Source organism: Solanum dulcamara, chromosome 4, assembly GCF_947179165.1.
Source record: "Solanum dulcamara chromosome 4, daSolDulc1.2, whole genome shotgun sequence".
Classification (NCBI taxonomy): Eukaryota; Viridiplantae; Streptophyta; class Magnoliopsida; order Solanales; family Solanaceae; genus Solanum; species Solanum dulcamara.
Genome location: NC_077240.1, coordinates 35,391,943 through 35,411,197, shown reverse-complemented (window position 1 = coordinate 35,411,197; position 19,255 = coordinate 35,391,943). Strand labels below are relative to the sequence as shown.

The following is a 19,255-nucleotide window of genomic DNA, read 5'->3' as shown; positions in this document are numbered from 1 at the left end:
GTCCTAACCCATTTAACTCGTTATCCCTTTAGGGTTGGATTGGGTTGAGTCAGCCCATTTTGACAGCTCTACCTATTTGGCATTTCTGTTAGAAGGTCAAAAACACTTATTTTTAAAAAAAAAAATGGAAAATCAAGGTGTTTGATCAATCTGTAAAACTATTTTTAAATGGAAGCAGAAACAATTTTTCTGTTATTGAAAAGAAGCTAAAAATTTATGCTTCTAAAAAAAATAGAAGCAAAAGTAGAAAATTTATTATTTTCAAAACTAAAATATCCTTATATATACATATTTACCAATATATCTCTAATATTTATTTATTTTTGCTGAAAATGTTTCATCTGTAGTGATTTAATTTGTGGAATAATTTTTAAATTTATTTTTCTTGATATTTTTAATTATATTTAAATCATCATGTTAATATTATATCAATATTAATATATTATTTATTTATTTATATATAATATTAATTGAAAATTTGAATATGTACATTTTAATTTGATAAAAAAAATTAAATAAAATTTTATAGTATACATTTAAAATAATCTCTCTATATGAAAAAATATTAATATTAAAAGTGCATTGATAAGCACTTTTTAGAAAAGATTGATCAAACACAATCTGCTTATCAAAAACACTTTTCAAAATAATTAGCCAAACACAAATTGCTTTTATTCAAAAGCTATTTTTAAAAAAGCGCTTCTAAAAATAAACAGTTTTTAGCAGCAATGCCAAATACCGAAAGAATTTGGGTGAAATTCTTCTAATTGCACCGGGAGGCTTTGGAAGACTAAAAGATTCATTAGTTTTGACAATGAACAAACCTGAATGAGTTGATGGTAAATTATTTGTGTGAACTATGATATTTAGGAGCCATAGCTCTTGTTTGTCTATAATTCTTAATACAAACATCATCATATAATCTAGTTAATAAATTCTTATTTAAAACCCCTATATGAAATAATAGTCATTATATTGGATTTATTAACAAATTGTAAGTTCTCTCGCCACACTCTGTGGAGTTTGACCCTAACCTTGTTTGGTTATTATATTTTGAAAATGATCGATTTATTCCTTTTTAAGGATGTAATTTGAGCGATATCAAGTTCCTCGCCAATAAAGACACTGAAACGGTGTTGAGCATATTTTCAATTACCTCTAAGAATTTTAATCTAATGGATTCAATTCATAAATGATTGATTATGAGGATGAAAGTATTGACACTCAATTTTGACCCTCCACAACGCAAATTAGCTATCGAGTTTCTTTAAATTTCTAACATTTTTAAAAGAACGAGCTTTTATAAAAACAAAGATATTTTCATGTTATTCTTAACTATTTTTATCTTTTTATAAATTTTAGTATAATATACATATTTATATTTAACTATATTTTTATTACTATTTATGTGGTTATTCGAAAATCATCTCAAAAGATTTTATTTTTAACTAAATACAATGTTAGTTAGGTTAGTTTAATTATAGTTTGTATTTTTGAAATTTTTAGTTTTTTCTAAAAAAAAAATCTCATTCGAAAATTCACGAAGAATTTGGGGTTTTTGGAGTCTATATAAAGGCTCGTATTCTCATTAAGAAGAGGGAAAGAAGTAGGAGGTTTTTTAGCCATCCCAAAGTTAGAAATTTTCTTAACTTGGCTAGGATTTTGGACTCTGTTCTCCAGCCTAAAAGTTGTGAAAAAATTTATAGCTTTCAATCTATATTTTTCTTCAAGGAAAATAGGAGATTGAAGTCAAAATTTAGGTTAAGAACGGAGTTCTTATAACGTCGAACCCACGAAGGTTCGAGTCTAAATTTTCAATTTTTCTTTTTGTGGATTGGAGTTTCGTCAAGATCTTGGGTGGTGGTGGTGAAGTCGTCTTATGCTCGTCGTCTTCAGTTAGAAAGAGGTAAAAAAAATTCTCATCTTTATTTTATTTAATTATTTTATGTTTTGTAATTAGTTGATTCGTAGTCTTTTTTTTTAGCATGTATTAAGAATAGTTATATTAATGATAGAAATTTCTTATAGTTAGCATGTATTATGATTAATTAGCTAGTATATGTTAGGATTATTTAAATGAAAGCACTTACTTTTGTTCATTATTTTTCCAAATAGTTTTCTTTAACAATATAGATTTTCATGTTTTCAATTTCTTCTTTTAACATGATTTAGATAAATAAAATATGTTTAAGTTATTATTTAGTTAGAACTTTCATGGCCTAATTGATTTAATTCTTCTTTAAAATTTGAGCTAGTATAGCGTATATATTAATTCTGTGTCCTTTAATTAATTGAATATATTTCTTCTTTCCATTTATTTGTCTACATATAATATATGTTATTAATCACCTCTAGGATGTCCATCAATTTGATACCTTAACATATCATGATATATTTCTTAGTTTAGCTTAAAATGAGTAGATGCTTATGTAATTTTATTTTGGTGCATGTAATATCGATTCGAGTCCATCTTTGGACTTCATCCTTGCATATTGTTGAGTTTTGAGTCTCCCATCATCTTGCTCAAATTGTTGAAAAGTTGATAAATGGAAAGGAAGTTAATATTCATTGTTTGAATATTGATATTGGGTTGTATACACGGAATACAGGGGAAAAACAGTGTCGTATACACTGATATATAGTATCTATGATATGCAAGAAAACAATGTTGTATACACTGATATACAGTGTATATATAGTATGATATACAGTGATATAAAGCAAATACAGAGAACAAACGGGTGGTATACGTGTGTATACAGTTCGATATACAGAACTAATGTTGTATACAATGTATACAGTGTATATGCAGTCCGATATATAGTGTATATACAGCTGCGATATACAGTGAAATTGTACTTAAGGCCCAAAACGCAGATAGCCGAACAGCTTAGTTCAGGCTTACAGAAACTAAGTTTCGAGCCATATTTTTATGTGCTATATATTATTTATTTATATTGATTCAGGTTGTAATAATTTATTTACTTATGTTATTTATACTTGATTAGATATTAATTTTAATTTATTTTAACTTAATTAGATTTTCCTAAAGATAAACCAATTCATGTTAATTTAGTCTTTAAATAATTGTCTACCTTTACTTAGTCATTTATAAACTTTTACTTTTTTTATATACATGTATATTATTTTCAATGTTTAAGTTTGATCATTTTTTTCTAAAAAATAATTTTAAAGTCTTCGTTTTCTTTTAAATTAATATTTCAAAAGTTAGTCAAATAATTTTTCAAATAGTCGGATAATCGCACATTAGCGGCCACTTTGAATGCTTAACACCTTCTCAGAGTGGAAATAAGAACCTCGTACCTTTTTTCTGAATTTTTAAGACTTAAATCTGTTAGGATCTTTTAAATTAAGTTTTCTTAATTTCTTTAAAAAATTAAGTGACAATTCTTCTTTTCTAAAATTGTTTTTTTCTCTAAAAAGTTGAAATTAATTTTAAACCGTTTTTTTCCGACATAAAAAAAGTTATTTATTTGGTCCACATAAAGCTTAGTCTCAAACATGTTAACTAATTATATGTGTATATACAACTATATCATGACGTTCAACAAAACAAACTTTAATTGTTACATTTTTAAATCATGATGAGATAATAGTAAGTGATGAAGCCAATCGAGAGTATATATATGATTGAGATCAATGACTCAATATATTTTATAATTATGTGGTCTTTATTTAAAAACAAAGACTCCAATAATATTATATGAAGATAATATTATTTGCATAGCGAAACTGAAGGGGGGATATATCAATTATCAAAGAAGATAGAACAAAATATATTTCTGAAATTCTTTTTCCACATTATCTTCAATTAAATGGTGAAATAGATTTCAGTAGATCCTTTGAATAACCATCGTGCAGATTTATTTACTTAGGTATTGCCAACACCAACATTTGAGAAGTAAATATAAGGTTGGATTGCATCTTCTCTAAGATCTCAAGTAAAGTTTTTTTCCAGGAGAGCAAAATACATGTTGTTCTTTTTTTTCTTTAACCAAGATTTTGTTCAATTAGGTTTTACTGTAAGGTTTTTAACGAGGCTACATTGAAGGCGTATTACAAGATATGTGTACTCTTTTTTCTTCTCTAAGTTGTTTTCACTAAATTTTTCTTAGCAGAATTTTAAAAAGAAACATTATCTATGGACATTCAAGAAGCGTTATAAATAAATTGAAGTGATTGTACATTTTTGGCTCACGAAAAAAAAAATTGAAAGAAGAAAATTTCTCTCCCCTTTCTACATTTTGTCTAATATATCTTGTTTTACATTATTCCATTTGCTATCAATTTGCAACAAGTCACCATGTATTCCGAATACAAAGATGTAAGCTCCTCTTAGATTTATCTAAGAATCTCAAAGTAATGATACTATTTCGTAGATCTAATCAAGAAATTTATTATACTTATAGATTCAGACAAGAATCCAGTTATCTTGACCTCAACAAATGAATTGCGTTTACAACAACTGATAGCTGGTCCAGAGTTTGACCTTCTCCTGTCCTACAAGGGTTCACAAAATTTTATACTTTATTTGTGCATGCATAATTATACCTCAAAATTTTATTTTGATAATATTATTATTATTTTACAAAATTGTGCAACATACACATGTCACTCACGTACCAAAAAACTATTTTATATATTTCAATTTATGTAATATCTTTTGCATTTTAATTTATCCAAAAAAATTAAAATATCATCTTTCTATAACTAAATACAACTCAATTTTAAAATTTTATTTTACCCTTACTAAAATAATCTATAATCACACAAATATCTAAAATTTATTTTAGATCATAAATTTAAAAAATCTTTTTTTTCTTAAATTTAGTGTTAAGTCAAACAGTTATATATAAATTGACACCGAGGTAATAAATAGCGTAAACAACCAACATTCCATTTCAAGCCTTCACAGCATATCAGACAAGTGCTGTCATTCTTCACACGAGGTTGCTAAATGCTTTATAAAAGTAATCACAATCATATGATCAAACGCTACTCTTGGCTGTTCTCACCATTTCCTTTTCTTTTCTTTTTTTTTGGTGGAATGGGCAAGTAATGACCTCGCCATTCAATAAAACCATTGTTTCTGTTTTGCCTCAACTTATCAAAGTATCAACAAACAACTTAGAGAAGTTTGATCAAGTTTAGAATTGTTTACACAAAGTAAAAAGCAGAAATATACAGGTACAACTGAATTTTCCACCAAATTGTTGCAGCTTGGAATTTTCAATTGAATACATACAACCACAAAATATAGCATCATCATCCGAGTTAACTCTCATTAGTGTCTCCATCAATGTTACCACCAAGTTCACCCAGATTTGAACAGAAGTACAGCTTTTGAATCCAAATAGAAGTAGACAAAGTGGTTTGTTTCATGAGTCACATAAGAGCCTACAAGAGACAGCACACAGATATCACCACTGTAATTGCAAATGAGTTGTAAATCAAGGCAGCCAATTATAATTAATCTTCTAAACAAACATATTTTTGGGAAGAATAATGAGCAGCACAAGTTTCATCCACTCAAACTCTATAACCTGTCAGCATACCACAAAATAATGACACGGCAGAGTGGCAACCCAGGAACTATCTTTCCATCTTCACATTGAAATGATTTTGCCGAACCTTCATGACAACCAAATTTATCATCCTCCACCCGATCATAACCCCAAACGGAAAAATGGAGGTTAATCAATTCAAAAACAAAAGCTAGATCAGACCAAAGAAATCTCCGCAACAGGTTGGTGTTACTACTGCATAATATCACTGTAGAACACCGGAATACTTGGCAGAACTTTTTTTATCACCATAAAACTCCAAATTAATAGTCATAAACATTCCTAAAGTTCATCTGCCTTGAACTTTACATGAGAGAGGGTTAAACTGTCTAGCGCAAAGAACCTAAGCTGACTAAACCACTAAACCTTAAACGATAGTAAGAGAGGTGAGACAAACATTACAAAGGTATAGCTTTATGGAAATTAACAAGCATGACAGATAGAAGGCATCTGATAGGTTGAAATTGCTTTGACATACCAACAGCACCTTACTTAAATTTGTAAAATCAGGTATTGACCATAGTGTAAATTTGGTCTACTCAAAGATTGAAAAAACAAATAGAGAATTCTTGCTTCTGCAATTGAACGGTCACTTCTACTTTTGGTCATTCCAGCTAATATCAACTTCCATGAAAAGTTCAATCAGTTTCTATAAGACACCTTGATAGAGATCAAATTTCTACTTTCTACATTTTAGATCCCTAAGACATTTCCACATTGATTTTCTCTTTCAAGCCCAAATCTCTAAAAAAAATATTTTTCAAACAGTCCAAGTAATATACAAGGTTGGTTTTTTCTGGCATTTGCTGAATGTTACTTGCCACTTGCAAACTCCTATGAACTAGGACCACTGACTCATTGAAGGTAGCACTGATCAAACGATGCATGGAAGGAAAAGTGATTTTTCTTTATCAAGGGAAAAAATATGATCTCCACTGCAAGCCAATAAAGAATAACTTTCTTATAACTGCAGATTTTTCACTCTAAACAAGCAGCACAATTTACAGCTTGGAAGCACAGACGTGTTAGAAAGGTAACAAGAAACAGTCAACTATAGGTTAAAATCATAGTCTTAGCACTTAGATAAATGATGACTCGGTCAAAATATGATAGATCAAGAAATGAAAGAAGCGTCTGTTAGTTTGTTACAATTGTAAAATATATTTAACTTTTACAATGAGGCGTGTGATTAGCCCATTGTACTAGTGTACACATAGTTGCAACAATCTTCTGTTTTGTCAATGACAATTCTTCAAAAAACAGTAGGTAAACACAAAGCCATGACACTTTTCATATGCTACTCATAAATACGAAAGAAATAAGATACTTGATAAGACATATCCAACTAACAGTCACTGCATCATCCACTGTTTGTGCTTCTTTAAAAGAGGCAGCCCGGTGCATAAAGCATTTTGCATTCACGTAGGATCCAGGAAAGGGCCTCTCCTCAAGGGGTGATGTTAGGCATGTACCCTTTCTTTTAAATAAACACCGTTTGTGCTTCTTTCCAGAGCAAAAAAAAGGGTACATGGCTCACATAGTTCCTACGCTTATCATTAACACTCATTCTTGCAAGACCATTTCTGATCACAAGGCATTCAAATAAACACTAGTAAAAATTCATGATAAGTGGCTTCAATCCCACTTTTTGACTACAACATACCTAGTGTACACTCACACAGTGAGGTCTAGAAATGGTAGAGTGTACGCAGATCTTACATCTACCTAAGAAATGAGATAGAGAGACTCTTTCCGATAGACCCCGACTCCAAATAAAAAAGGTCTAGAAAAAGACATAATGAAAGTGCAAGAGACAATAGATAGTAACAAGAACAACAAATAGTAACAGAACAGTATTACAACAAAATAATACTACAAACGAACTACAAAAAATAATAGATAGTAACAAAAATCGAAGAACAAGAAACTACAAGAGTAGCCCTACAACTACTAAAAGGAGTAACAGACAAAGTACGTCCTACGACTACTAAAAAGGCAAGGCTTGGAAAGCTCAAGTGACCAAATCGAGCCAGAACCACCGAAAAATATCACCTCATGCGCCGATCGGAGGTGAAAGTTTTCGATGAGATCGTCGACGCATGAGGATTGTTCTAATCGATTTTTTGAGCTATTTTTACTGTTGGTTTATTCAGCCATTCCAACCAAACCGCTACAGATTTGTTCAGATTCGATCGCTGGAATTAGAGTTTCAGCGATTTCTAGGTTGTTTCCGATCCTAGCGAGATCTGGATTTTCCGACAACCAAATCTATGAAATCAAGTGTTTCTTGTTGTTTTCAAGTCAAATTTGAAAAATGCCTTTTGGGTGTGATGTTTTTGATTCCGAAAATACAGGGATTGGAAGTTCAAGCCCTATAATCACTTCGGAACCATTAATGGAAAGTTCAAATTATTTAGCTTGGGCTTCCTTGGTTGAGTTGTGGTGCAAGGGTTAAGGTGTCCAAAATCACTTAATGGCCATTGGTTGTGTGGTACATGAAAAGGCAAAGGCTGGTGAGGATAATGCAAAAGCAAAAGCACCATGGGAGAAAGTGGATGCTCAATTATGTAGTCTCCTATGACGCTCTATTGATTCCAAGTTGATGCCTTTGTTTCGCCCATTCCAGACATGTTATTCAGTTTGGAAAAAGGGATATGTTTTATACACTAATGACATATTTCGATTGTATGATCTGATATCTCATATGACCAACTTAAAGAAACAAGAATCTGATATGTCTACTTACTTGGGATAGGTACAGGCAATCATGGAGGAATTTGAAACATTGATCCCAGTCACTACGAAAGTAGAAAAACAACAAGAACACAAGCAGACATTGTTTCTAGTTCTTACACTTGCTAGACTTCTCTAGTAACCTTGTATGTCGATTGCGTACGTCACTCTATGGTCTGACTCCTCGAGCCTGGTTTGAAAAGTTCAGTACAGTAATTTAGTAGTTTGGCATGACTCATGATAGAGCTGATCAGTTTGTGCTTTATCGACATTCTGCACCAAATCTGTGCATTTATTTGGTTATTTATGTTGATGATATTGTTATCACCAGCAATGATCAAGTAGCCTTGTATGTCGATTATGTACGTCACTTTATGGTCTGAAACAGTCTCCTCGAGCCTGATTTGAAAAGTTCAGCACAGTAATTCAGAAGTTTGGCACGACTCATAGTGGAGCTGATCACTTTGTGCTTATCGGCATTCTGCACCAAATCTATGCATTTATTTGGTTATTTACGTGTTATTACCGTCAATGATTAAGATGGCATCACCAGTGTTGTGAAAAAGCGTTGAAGCGCTCGCTTTAAGCGTGAAGCGAAGCGAGGCGAGGTACTAGCGCTTCAACATCGTGAAGCGAAGAGATTTCGGAAAAGCGAGCGCTTCACGGGAGAAGCGAGAAGCGCGCTTCATCTAAAAGCGAGAAAAAAGCGAGCTTTTTTGGAAAAAAGCGGCGCTAGGGTTTTTTTTTTAAAAAAAAACTGTATAACTTCTGTGACTTCTCCAAGCTGCTCTTTCAGTGTGACTTCTTCAATTCGACAGTCCAACTTCGACATTTCAACGTCAACCAGGTTAGTTTTTCTTCTTCTCTTCTTCTCTTATTCTCTTCTTCTGTTCTTCTCTTCTTCTGTTCTTCTCTTTCTATTTCTATTTTTATTTTCATTCAGCGCAGCACTGCTCTCAACTGCTGCGATCTTCTTCTCTTCTTTTCTTCTTCTCTTTTTCTCTTCTTCTCTTCTTCTCTTCTTCTCTTCTTCTCTTCTTCTCTTCTTCTCTTCTTCTCTTCTTCTTTTTCTATTTCTGCGCAACTGCTGTCTGCGAAAGAATTATTTTTTTCAACTTTTATTCAGCAGTTTGGCCTTTTTTTTAAGATAAAGCATATGCTCTATTTTTTTTTCCAAAGTGGCTGCTTTATTATTTTTTTAAAATTTTGCTGCAGCTGCTCTTTTAATTTTACTGCAACTGCTCTGTTATTGTTTTGACAATTTGACTTGTGTGACTGAATTATTATTCTATTTTTTCTTTGTAGTAAGTTGTATTTTCTTAATGGCACAAAAAAGGGATCCAGCTTGGGCATATGGAATTGCCATGGGAAGTAACACAAAAATCAAATGTGTTTTTTGTGATATAACATATAATGGCGGAATATTTCGTCACAAGAAGCATCTTATTGGTGGTTATAAAGATGTTAAAGTGTGTCCAAAGGTCCCGAATAGTGTGAAGGAAGAAATAAAAGAGTATTTTACGAAAAAAAATGAATTTAAAACTCAAATGAATCCTGAAGCATCCATGGTGAATCTTGTTGATGATGATGAAAACGTATGGTTGTTCCATTATGATGGATAAATGGACAGCAAGGAATGGGAAAATGATCATCAATGTTTTGGTGAATTCTCCAAAAGGAAGTGTATTCCTTGAATCTCATGATGCTAGTGACTCTTCTACTGACTCTAATAAGATGTTTAACTTGTTTGAGAAGACTATCTTGAAAATAGGCAAGGAAAATGTGGTACAAGTTGTGACTGATAATGCAAGTGAGAACAAAAAAGCGGGTGACATGTTGAAGGGAGTGTTCCCGCATATTTTCTGGACTCCTTGTGCTGCTCACTGTATCAACTTGATGTTTGGTGACATTTTCAAAGAGGCCCCATATTCTACAGGCCCCTGACCCCCCATCTCCATCCCACCTACACCCAGGCCAACACCTCCCCTAGCGGCCTCCGGCGAAGACTATTTCCGGCCAGATCTCCCCCCTTCTGTTCTCTCTCTTCATCTCTTCCTTCCTTCTTCTTTGTATTTTTTTTTCTCTTCTCCTTTTTCCTCTTTGACTGCGATCGAAAATCCTCCACCAGTAGATTTTCGGGCAGTTTTTGCACAGGTATTTCGGTATTTCCGGCGAGTGAACAGTATTTCCGGCACGTGAACAGTGTTTCCGGCGCGTGAACAGTGTTTCCGGATCGTGAACAGTGTTTCCGGATCGTGAACAGTGTTTCCGGCGCGTGAACAGTGTTTCCGGCACGTGAACAGTGTTTCCAGCGCGCGAACAATATTTCCGGCGTGAACCAGGTTCTTTTCAACTGGAGTTGGTACCTCCGGTTTCCAAATATTCTTTGTTCATACACTTGTCGTTATATTTTGCTGACTTTAGACCATTTAATACTTTAGTAGTTCATACGCGTTTTCGTGGCTTTGGATAGTGATGGTGGATTAGGGTCATGTTCTCATTTAGGGTCGGGGACGAGGGTAAGGAGGGGTAAATGGGTTAAAGGAGAGTCTAGACTAAGAGTAGGTTCTTGGAACATTGGGACGTTAACGGGAAAGTCAATAGAGCTAGTTAAGATTCTTAAGAAAAGGAAGATTAATATAGCTTGTGTCCAAGAGACCAAATGGGTAGGTACTAAAGCTAAGGAGGTAGATGGGTATAAGCTTTGGTTCTCTGGTAGATCAAAGTATAGGAATGGGGTAGGCATTTTAGTAGACAGTGATCTAAGGGATCAGGTGGTGGAGGTTAGGAGAATCACTGATAGGATGATGTCGATTAAGGTGGTCATTGAAGGGACCACTTTGAACATTATTAGTGCTTATGCGCCGCAAGCGGGCTTAGTAGAGGAGGAGAAGAGGCGCTTTTGGGAGGATTTGGACGAGTTAGTAGGAAGCATACCGCCTACTGAGAAGCTTTTCGTGGGAGGTGACTTCAATGGGCACATCGGGTCTATTTCGGGAGGGTATGACGATGTGCATGGAGGCTTTGGTTTTGGGGACAGAAATGGAGGAGGAGTTTCACTTTTGGAGTTCGCAAGAGCTTTTGGGTTGGTGATAGTTAATTCGAATTTTCCAAAAAAGGAGGACCATTTGGTAACCTTCAGTAGTTCGGTGGCTAAGACTCAGATAGACTTTTTACTCCTTAGGAAGGATGATAAAGGTCTGTGCAAAGACTGCAAGGTCATTCCGATAGACAACCTTACAACCCGACATAAGCTCTTGGTAATGGATTTAGGGATCAAGATGACGAGGAAGAAGAGGGTCGGGAATGATCGACCTAGGATCAGATGGGGGAGTTTGACCACGGCTAGTGCTCTAGAGATGGGAGAGAAATTGAAGGACATGGGGGCCTGGAATAGTAGTGGGGATGCGAACAGTATGTGGGATAGGACGACTAGTTGTATTAGGGTTGTAGCAAGGGAAGTGTTGGGAGTCTCGACAGGCAGTCGTAGTCGACATCAAGGGGACTGGTGGTGGAATGTAGAAGTGCAAGGGAAGGTGGAAGCAAAGAAAATGGCATACGCGAAGTTGATAGAAAGCACGGATGAGGTGGAGGAGTGGACGAATAAGGAACTTTATAAGATGGCGAAGAAGGAGGCGAAGTCGGCTGTTTCGACGGCAAAAACGATAGCTTTTGAACGCCTCTATGCTGAACTAGAAGAAAAAGGTGGGGATAGAAAATTATTCAAGCTAGCCAGGGTGCGGGCGAGAAGGGAACGCGATGTGGACCAAGTGAAGTGTATTAAGGACGAGCATGGAAAAGTATTGGTAGAAGAGACTCTCATTAAACAGAGGTGGCAGTCATACTTCCATAAACTCTTGAATGACGTAGGGGACAGAGACTTTGTGTTGGGAGATTTGGAACATACAGAGAGGCGTCGCAATTTTGGATATTGCAGGAGTATTAAGGTCGAAGAGGTTAAGGGTGCTGTTCGTAGGATGCGCTGGGGAAGAGCAACCGGACCTGACGAGATTCCTGGGGAATTTTGGAAGAGTGCCAGCTTGGTAGGTTTGGAGTGGCTGACTAGGTTATTTAATGTCATCTTTAAAACGGCAACGATGCCCGAAGAATGGAGGTCGAGTGTAATGATCCCTCTATACAAAAACAAAGGGGATATCCAGAGTTGCAACAACTATAGAGGTATCAAGTTACTAAGCCACACTATGAAAGTGTGGGAAAGAGTGGTGGAGATGAGGGTGAGGAGAGGCGTGTCTATTTCAGAGAACCAGTTCGGATTTATGCCGGGACGCTCAACTACAGAAGCCATCCATCTTATGAGGAGACTGGTGGAGCAATATAGGGAGAGGAAGAGGGACTTGCATATGGTATTCATCGACTTAGAAAAGGCCTACGATAAAGTTCCAAGAGAGATACTATGGAAATGTTTGGAGGCTAAAGATGTACCTGTGGCATACATTAGGGTGATCAAGGACATGTATGAGGGAGCCAAAACCAGGGTAAGGACAGTAGGAGGGGACTCAGAGCATTTCCCAGTTGGGATGGGGTTGCATCAAGGATCAGCTCTAAGTCCATTTTTATTTGCCTTGGTAATGGATGCATTGACGCGACAAATTCAAGGTGAGGTGCCATGGTGTATGCTTTTCGCGGATGACATAGTCCTGATTGATGAGACTCGTAGTGGAGTTAATGCTAAGATGGAGGATTGGAGACATACCTTGGAGTCTAAAGGGTTTAAGCTGAGTATGACCAAGACAGAGTACTTAGAGTGCAAGTTTAGTGAGACACCTCACGAGGTTGGCGTGGAAGTTAAGCTTGGTGCCCAAGCTATTCAAAAGAGAAGTAGTTTCAAGTATCTTGGGTCTATCATGCAAGGCAGCGGGGAAATTGACGATGATGTCACACATCGTATTGGGGCAGCGTGGATGAAATGGAGGCTCGCTTCCGGAGTGCTATGCGATAAGAAGGTGCCACCACAACTTAAGGGCAAATTCTACAAAGTGGTGGTTAGACCGGCTATGTTGTATGGGGCAGAGTGTTGGCCAGTTAATATCTCTCACATTCAAAAGATGAAAGTTGCCGAGATGAGAATGTTGAGATGGATGTGTGGTCACACCAAGAGCGACAGGATTAGAAATGAGGCTATTCGGGACAAGGTAGGAGTGGCCTCGGTGGAAGACAAGATGCGGGAAATGCGACTGAGATGGTTTGGGCATGTGAAGAGGAGAGACACAGATGACCCAGTGAGAAGGTGTGAGAGGTTGGCTATGGATGGCTACAGAAGAGGTAGGGGTAGGCCGAAGAAGTATTGGGGAGAGGTGATTAGACAGGATATGGCTCAGTTACAGCTTACCGAGGACATGACCTTAGATAGGAGGCTGTGGAGGACCCACATTAGGGTAGAAGGCTAGTACATAGTATCGTTATTCTTCCCTATTCATAGGCGCACTAGCACATTACAATTCCTTGTACTCTCATTTCTGCTATTTCTGTTACTATTTATTGCTTTCAGTACTTTTGATTACTCTATTTTATCTGTGATGACTTCGTGATTTATTTTTCTATAGCGCTTTGAATTTTTTTAACTTTATCTCCCCCCCTTTTCCGCTTTTTTTTTTTTTTTTTTTTTTTTTTTTTTTTTTTTTTTGAGCCGAGGGTCTCTCGGAAACAGCCGTCCTACCTTGGTAGGAGTAAGGTCTGCGTACAATCTACCCTCCCCAGACCCCACGTTGTGGGATTTCACTGGGTTGTTGTTGTTGTTGTTGTTGTTGTAATCTTCATGTTAGTTTTCTTACTTATTAACTATTAAATTTTTTTGAATAGTTTTTGGTAAGGCTGTTAAGATACATTCTTATATCAGTCAAAGGGCACTGTTGTTGAATATGATGAGGAGATACACAAAGCAAAGAAACTTGGTAAAACCTGCTAAGACAAGATTCGCAACAGCTTTTTTGACATTGCATAGTTTTTATATGCAAAAGAAAAATCTGAGAACCTTGTTTATGTCCACTGAATGGAATGAAAGTGTCTATGCGAAGGAAACTCTTGGGAAAAAAGTTGCGAGACACATCATTAGTCCATATTTTTGGAATGACACTGTTCAAGCACTTAAAGTTGGTGGTCCTTTAGTTAATGTACTTCGTATGGTGGATGGGGAGAAAAAACCACCAATGGGCTACATTTATGAAGCCATGGATAGGGCAAAAGAAAGTATTGAAAAGGCATTCAATTATGATGAAAGGAAATATATGAATGTTTTCAAAATCATTGATGTAAGGTGGACGGATCAACTTCATCAACCTTTACATGCAGCAGGACATATTTTGAACCCGGGGCTCTATTATAAAAATAATGAGATGAAGACTTTAACTGAAGAAGTGTGGTTGGGATATCATGCATGTGTTGAGAGGATGATCCTAGATAAAACTTTGCAAGACAAAATAGGGGATGAGCTTGGCGTGTACATGAAAGCTGATGGGCTACTTGGAATTGAGTCGGCCATTAGAGCTAGAACCTTAAGGTCACTAGGTGAGCATTTCAACATTTAACTGTTTGAGCTTTAACTTTTAAGTTATTACATATTAACTTTTAAAATAATTCTTCTACAGTTGAATGGTGGATGCAATATGGTCATAATGTCCCAAACTTGCAACAATTTGCTATTAGAGTGCAAAGTTTAACTTGTAGCTCATCTGGTTGCGAGAGAAATTGGAGCGTGTATGAACATGTGAGAACCTATATTACGTTATTACTAAATTAAATGATATCTTAATTGTCCAAAGTCCTCCCATTAATTACTTTCTACGAATTCTATGCAGATTCATACTAAAAAGAGAAACAGGCTTGAGTTAAAACGCCTGAATGATCTAGTGTTCATCAAATATAATAGAACATTGGTGCGTCGCTACAATGCTCGCAATACCATTGATCCAATTTTGTTGGATAATATTGATGATGCAAATGAATGGTTAACTGGAGCACCCCAAAATCATGAAGATGAAGAAGTATATGAAGGAGAAGGTCTCACTTATGGTGATGTTGCTACGGCTAGTGGTGTGGAGGAGAATATTTATGGTTTTAGGGGGAGTACTTTAAGGGGCAAGGAAAAAAGAGTAACTACAGGTTCAAGTTCATGTTCAAATAGAAGTAGAACTCTTGTTGATGAGTCCTCCGATGAGGAAGAAGATGAGGACCAAGTAGAAGTAGAACTCTTGTTGATGGCACTTCAAGAGTTTGAGGATCTTGTTGAAGAATAGGATTTTGCTCTCTTTGTGATTTGGTTATGCATTTGCTTTATATGTTGTTACTTATGAGGATTATTGACTATCTAGTTACTTTTTAATCTAATTCTTTTGAGTTCTTGATTATTTATCTATGCATATTTTATATTTTATATTTTTATACTAAATAACGCTTTTTCTGAAAAAAGTATGCGCTTCGCTTCACGCTTCTCGCTTCTGTGAAGCGAGCCCCTGTCGCTTTTTTCCGCTTCTCGCTTCTCAAAACACTGGGCATCACTAATTTGAAGCAAACATCTCTTTCGGCATTTCCAGACCAAAGAACTCGACAGACTGAAGTATTTTCTACGTATTGAGGTTGCTCAGTCTAGATCAGGTATTGTTATTTCTCAACGCAAGTATGCTTTAGACATTCTTGAAGAGACGTGAATGATAGAATGTAGACCCATTGATACTCCTATGAATTCGACTGTAAACTCCTTCAAGGACAGGGGGAGCAACTTAGTAATCCTAAAAGGTATAGACAGCTGATTGAAAGTTGAATTATGTCACAATGACTAAACTTGACATCTCTTTTCTTATGAGTGTTGTAAATCAGTTTATGACTTTCCCTTGTGATAATCATTGGGATGCAATTGTTCGCTTTCTGTGATATACAAAATCAGCTCCTGATAAAGGAATACTCTTTGAGGATCAAGGTCATGAGCATATCACTGGATATACAAACGATGATTAGTCAGGATCACCCTCTGATAGACGTTCTACATCCGAATATTGTGTTTTAGTAGGAGGTGATTTGGTATTGTGGAAGAGTAAGAAATAGAGTGTTTGCTCGATCTAGTGCAAAAGCAAAATATCGAGCAATGATTGTAGCAACTTGTGAGCTAGTTTACCTCAACCAGTTGTTGAGAGAACTAAAGTTTGGAGAAACCGGTCATATGGAACATAATCAAGCGGCCCTTCATATCACATCAAATTCAGTCTTTCATGAGAGGGCTAAGCACATTAAGATTGATTGTCACTTTGTCAGAGAAAATATACTCACAGGAGATATTGTTACAAAATTTGTGAAGTCAAGTGATCAACCTGCATATATCTTCACTAAGTCCCTCAGCGATCCTCGTATTAATTACATTTGTAACTAGTTATGTAAATATGCTTTGTATGCGTCAGTTTAGAGGGAGTGTTAGAATAGGAATAGGTATACACAATCCTACTTAGAATAGAAATAGTATATAGTATCCTACTTGGTAAAGGATTGTATTATAGTGTTTATAAATAAGGTCTAAGTCTAATAATTTAGATACACAATTCAATAATATTTTTCTCCTATGTTTCTCACATCTTCAATCACAGTTTTTTCAAATATATTTTTTAGCCATTTACTTAAATAAGCCAATAAAATCCATGATGTAGTTTCTCACTTTAAGTATATAATATTTGTTTATGACGGTGGTATTCAGGAGAGCTTGTCCGCCTTGATTATTGCATTGGATACTTGCTACCTCACACCAACACAAGTATCGGATAACACTGTCCACCATGATTTAGGCAGATGAGAAGAAATCACATAGTACTTTGTTGCCTCCACCAAATTTGAACCCTAGAGAGCTCATTGTTCTCCGAAACAAATTTATAATATCAGAGACTAGAGATTTATAATATCAGAGACTAGAGATTTATAACACTTTCTGGTTAGAATCAACACCAAAGAGAAGACAGTGTCCCCCTCCATTCTAACTCCCTACATAAGCTTTATCATAGACCTTGAGAAGATCACCTAATAGAGGAAGATCAGATCCATCCACATATACCTTTTTAATAACAGAAAGTGTCTAGGCCAGTTTGGGCAAAACCTCATACTAATTCACCTGGTACTTGGTACTACTACTAGTATAGGTATCAGATAACTCTATGCACAAGGCCTAGAACTCACCTAACGCTGCCTCTTTGATCCATTCACAAATCATCCAACATGCATAAGTATTAATCTCTCGGGAAACTCAAGACAAGGTTTTATGAAGTGCTAGATCCACATCATTCTGAATATGAATTGCATATCATCCCATCAGATCACGGGGATACAATAAATTAAGTTTCACGGGGATACAATAAATTAAGTTTCGCTTAACATATAAATTTTAAAGCTACCAACCAATACTAGTACGAATGAAAGATTGATATCTTCTATAGAAATTAAACTCTGACATACCGAAGTTTTTCCCGACGATGCAATGCCAAGTAGGACCGTACTTCTTATCAAACTCCTTCTTAATCAGTTCTGCTACATCCTTCTCTACATTATGCTTCTCAAATGCCTAATCACATACACAGAAAAGCACAAAAAACACATTAATTCATCGAATAATAACAGAATAAGTCGGAGAAGAATACATAAGCAAATAATCAAACATGATGGTTGTAATCTGCAAAGCAGAGAGAGAAAATATACAGCAATAGCAATGTCGACTGCCTCCTTTTGGACATCAGGTTTCATATCCGCACTCTTTATGGTAACTTTTGTACCGGTAGGAAAAGGAACGGAACCTGAGGAGATTCTTTGATCATCGGAGGTAGGCTTGGCTGCCGGAGCTCCTCCGGTTCTTTTCGCGTCTTCGCTCATGTCTTCAGCTCTATATCAGGTTTGAGCTGTCAAATCCTTCGCCGGAACTGTAGTACAGCCCCTCTCCGGCGGCGGGTGGTGGTGTGAAATGAGTAAGAAAGAGAAAAACAGAGTTAGGAGTGGGGCGGGGGGAAGGGGCGGTGGGTGAATGATGTGTGTGGTATTTTCTGATTTCCAAGAGATTTGTCTTTTGGGGTAAGTTCTTTTTATTTTGCTTTACGCGACAGGGAAAAATTGTTACGAGTTGGTGAAAGCGGGTGTGTGTGAGTACAAATTTAACTTTATTACTGTCGCACTGCTCAATTGTCCTCCACTTTCTTTCTTCACAAAATATACTTCCTCCTAAACAATGGTTTTTACTTATCTAATTTCCTTACAATTAAAAATTGATTTTCATTTGGCGAAATGACCTGAAAGATTTTTGTATTTGGCTTCGTTTGTAAGTTAGATTCTTATACTTAAGACTTTGTCAACTGAACTTTTAAACTCACTGAAACACAATATTTTAAACTATTTTGATGATATGTCATTCTATGTGGTATTTTTTGTCTTATGTGCATGTGATGCACATATTTTATACGCGTGAGGCATCCTAAAAAATCTATTTTGGTCACTTTTGACCTTTATAACATGCATCTTCTTTCCCAATTAGTCCAACACTATTGTTGAACAAAATTTGAGCTCAATTTGGTCTTTTCTTCAATTTTTCTTTCCAAATTTCTTCCTCATTAATTTTTTTTTGTTTTTGCTATTATTCTTTTTTTTTCAGGTCCGTTTACTTGTGTAGATCCTTTATTATCAGTCGATTTTCTTCTTCAATTTTTTTATTTTATCTTTGATGCTTGTTTAGCTGTTTAGCTTTATTTATCTATCTCACCATTTATATAAATATCTCTTCAATAATCACTCTTCACAAAACTTTCTCCACCACCTTAATCTGATTAGATCCACAAATTTCAACATCTTTAATATAACAATTTTGTCCAATTTCATCAAACACCAAGAAAAGAAATTTTTCTCTTTCTACAATTTCATCAAACACATAAGAATTTTATTATTATTATTTTCATCAAACACCC

At 35.5% G+C, this 19,255-nt stretch overlaps 1 protein-coding gene across 1 annotated transcript; it reads right to left on the bottom strand.

Annotated features, from left to right (window-relative positions):
• Positions 1-5,134: 5,134 nt before the first annotated feature.
• Positions 5,135-18,410, bottom strand: LOC129887306 (uncharacterized). Its single transcript, XM_055962355.1, has 3 exons — positions 18,006-18,410; positions 17,766-17,871; positions 5,135-5,418 (listed from the first exon to the last, which is right to left on the bottom strand). Exons 1-3 carry the CDS (start codon positions 18,174-18,176, stop codon positions 5,336-5,338), a joined length of 360 nt encoding a protein of 119 aa, XP_055818330.1. The 5' UTR covers positions 18,177-18,410; the 3' UTR covers positions 5,135-5,335.
• Positions 18,411-19,255: the final 845 nt, after the last annotated feature.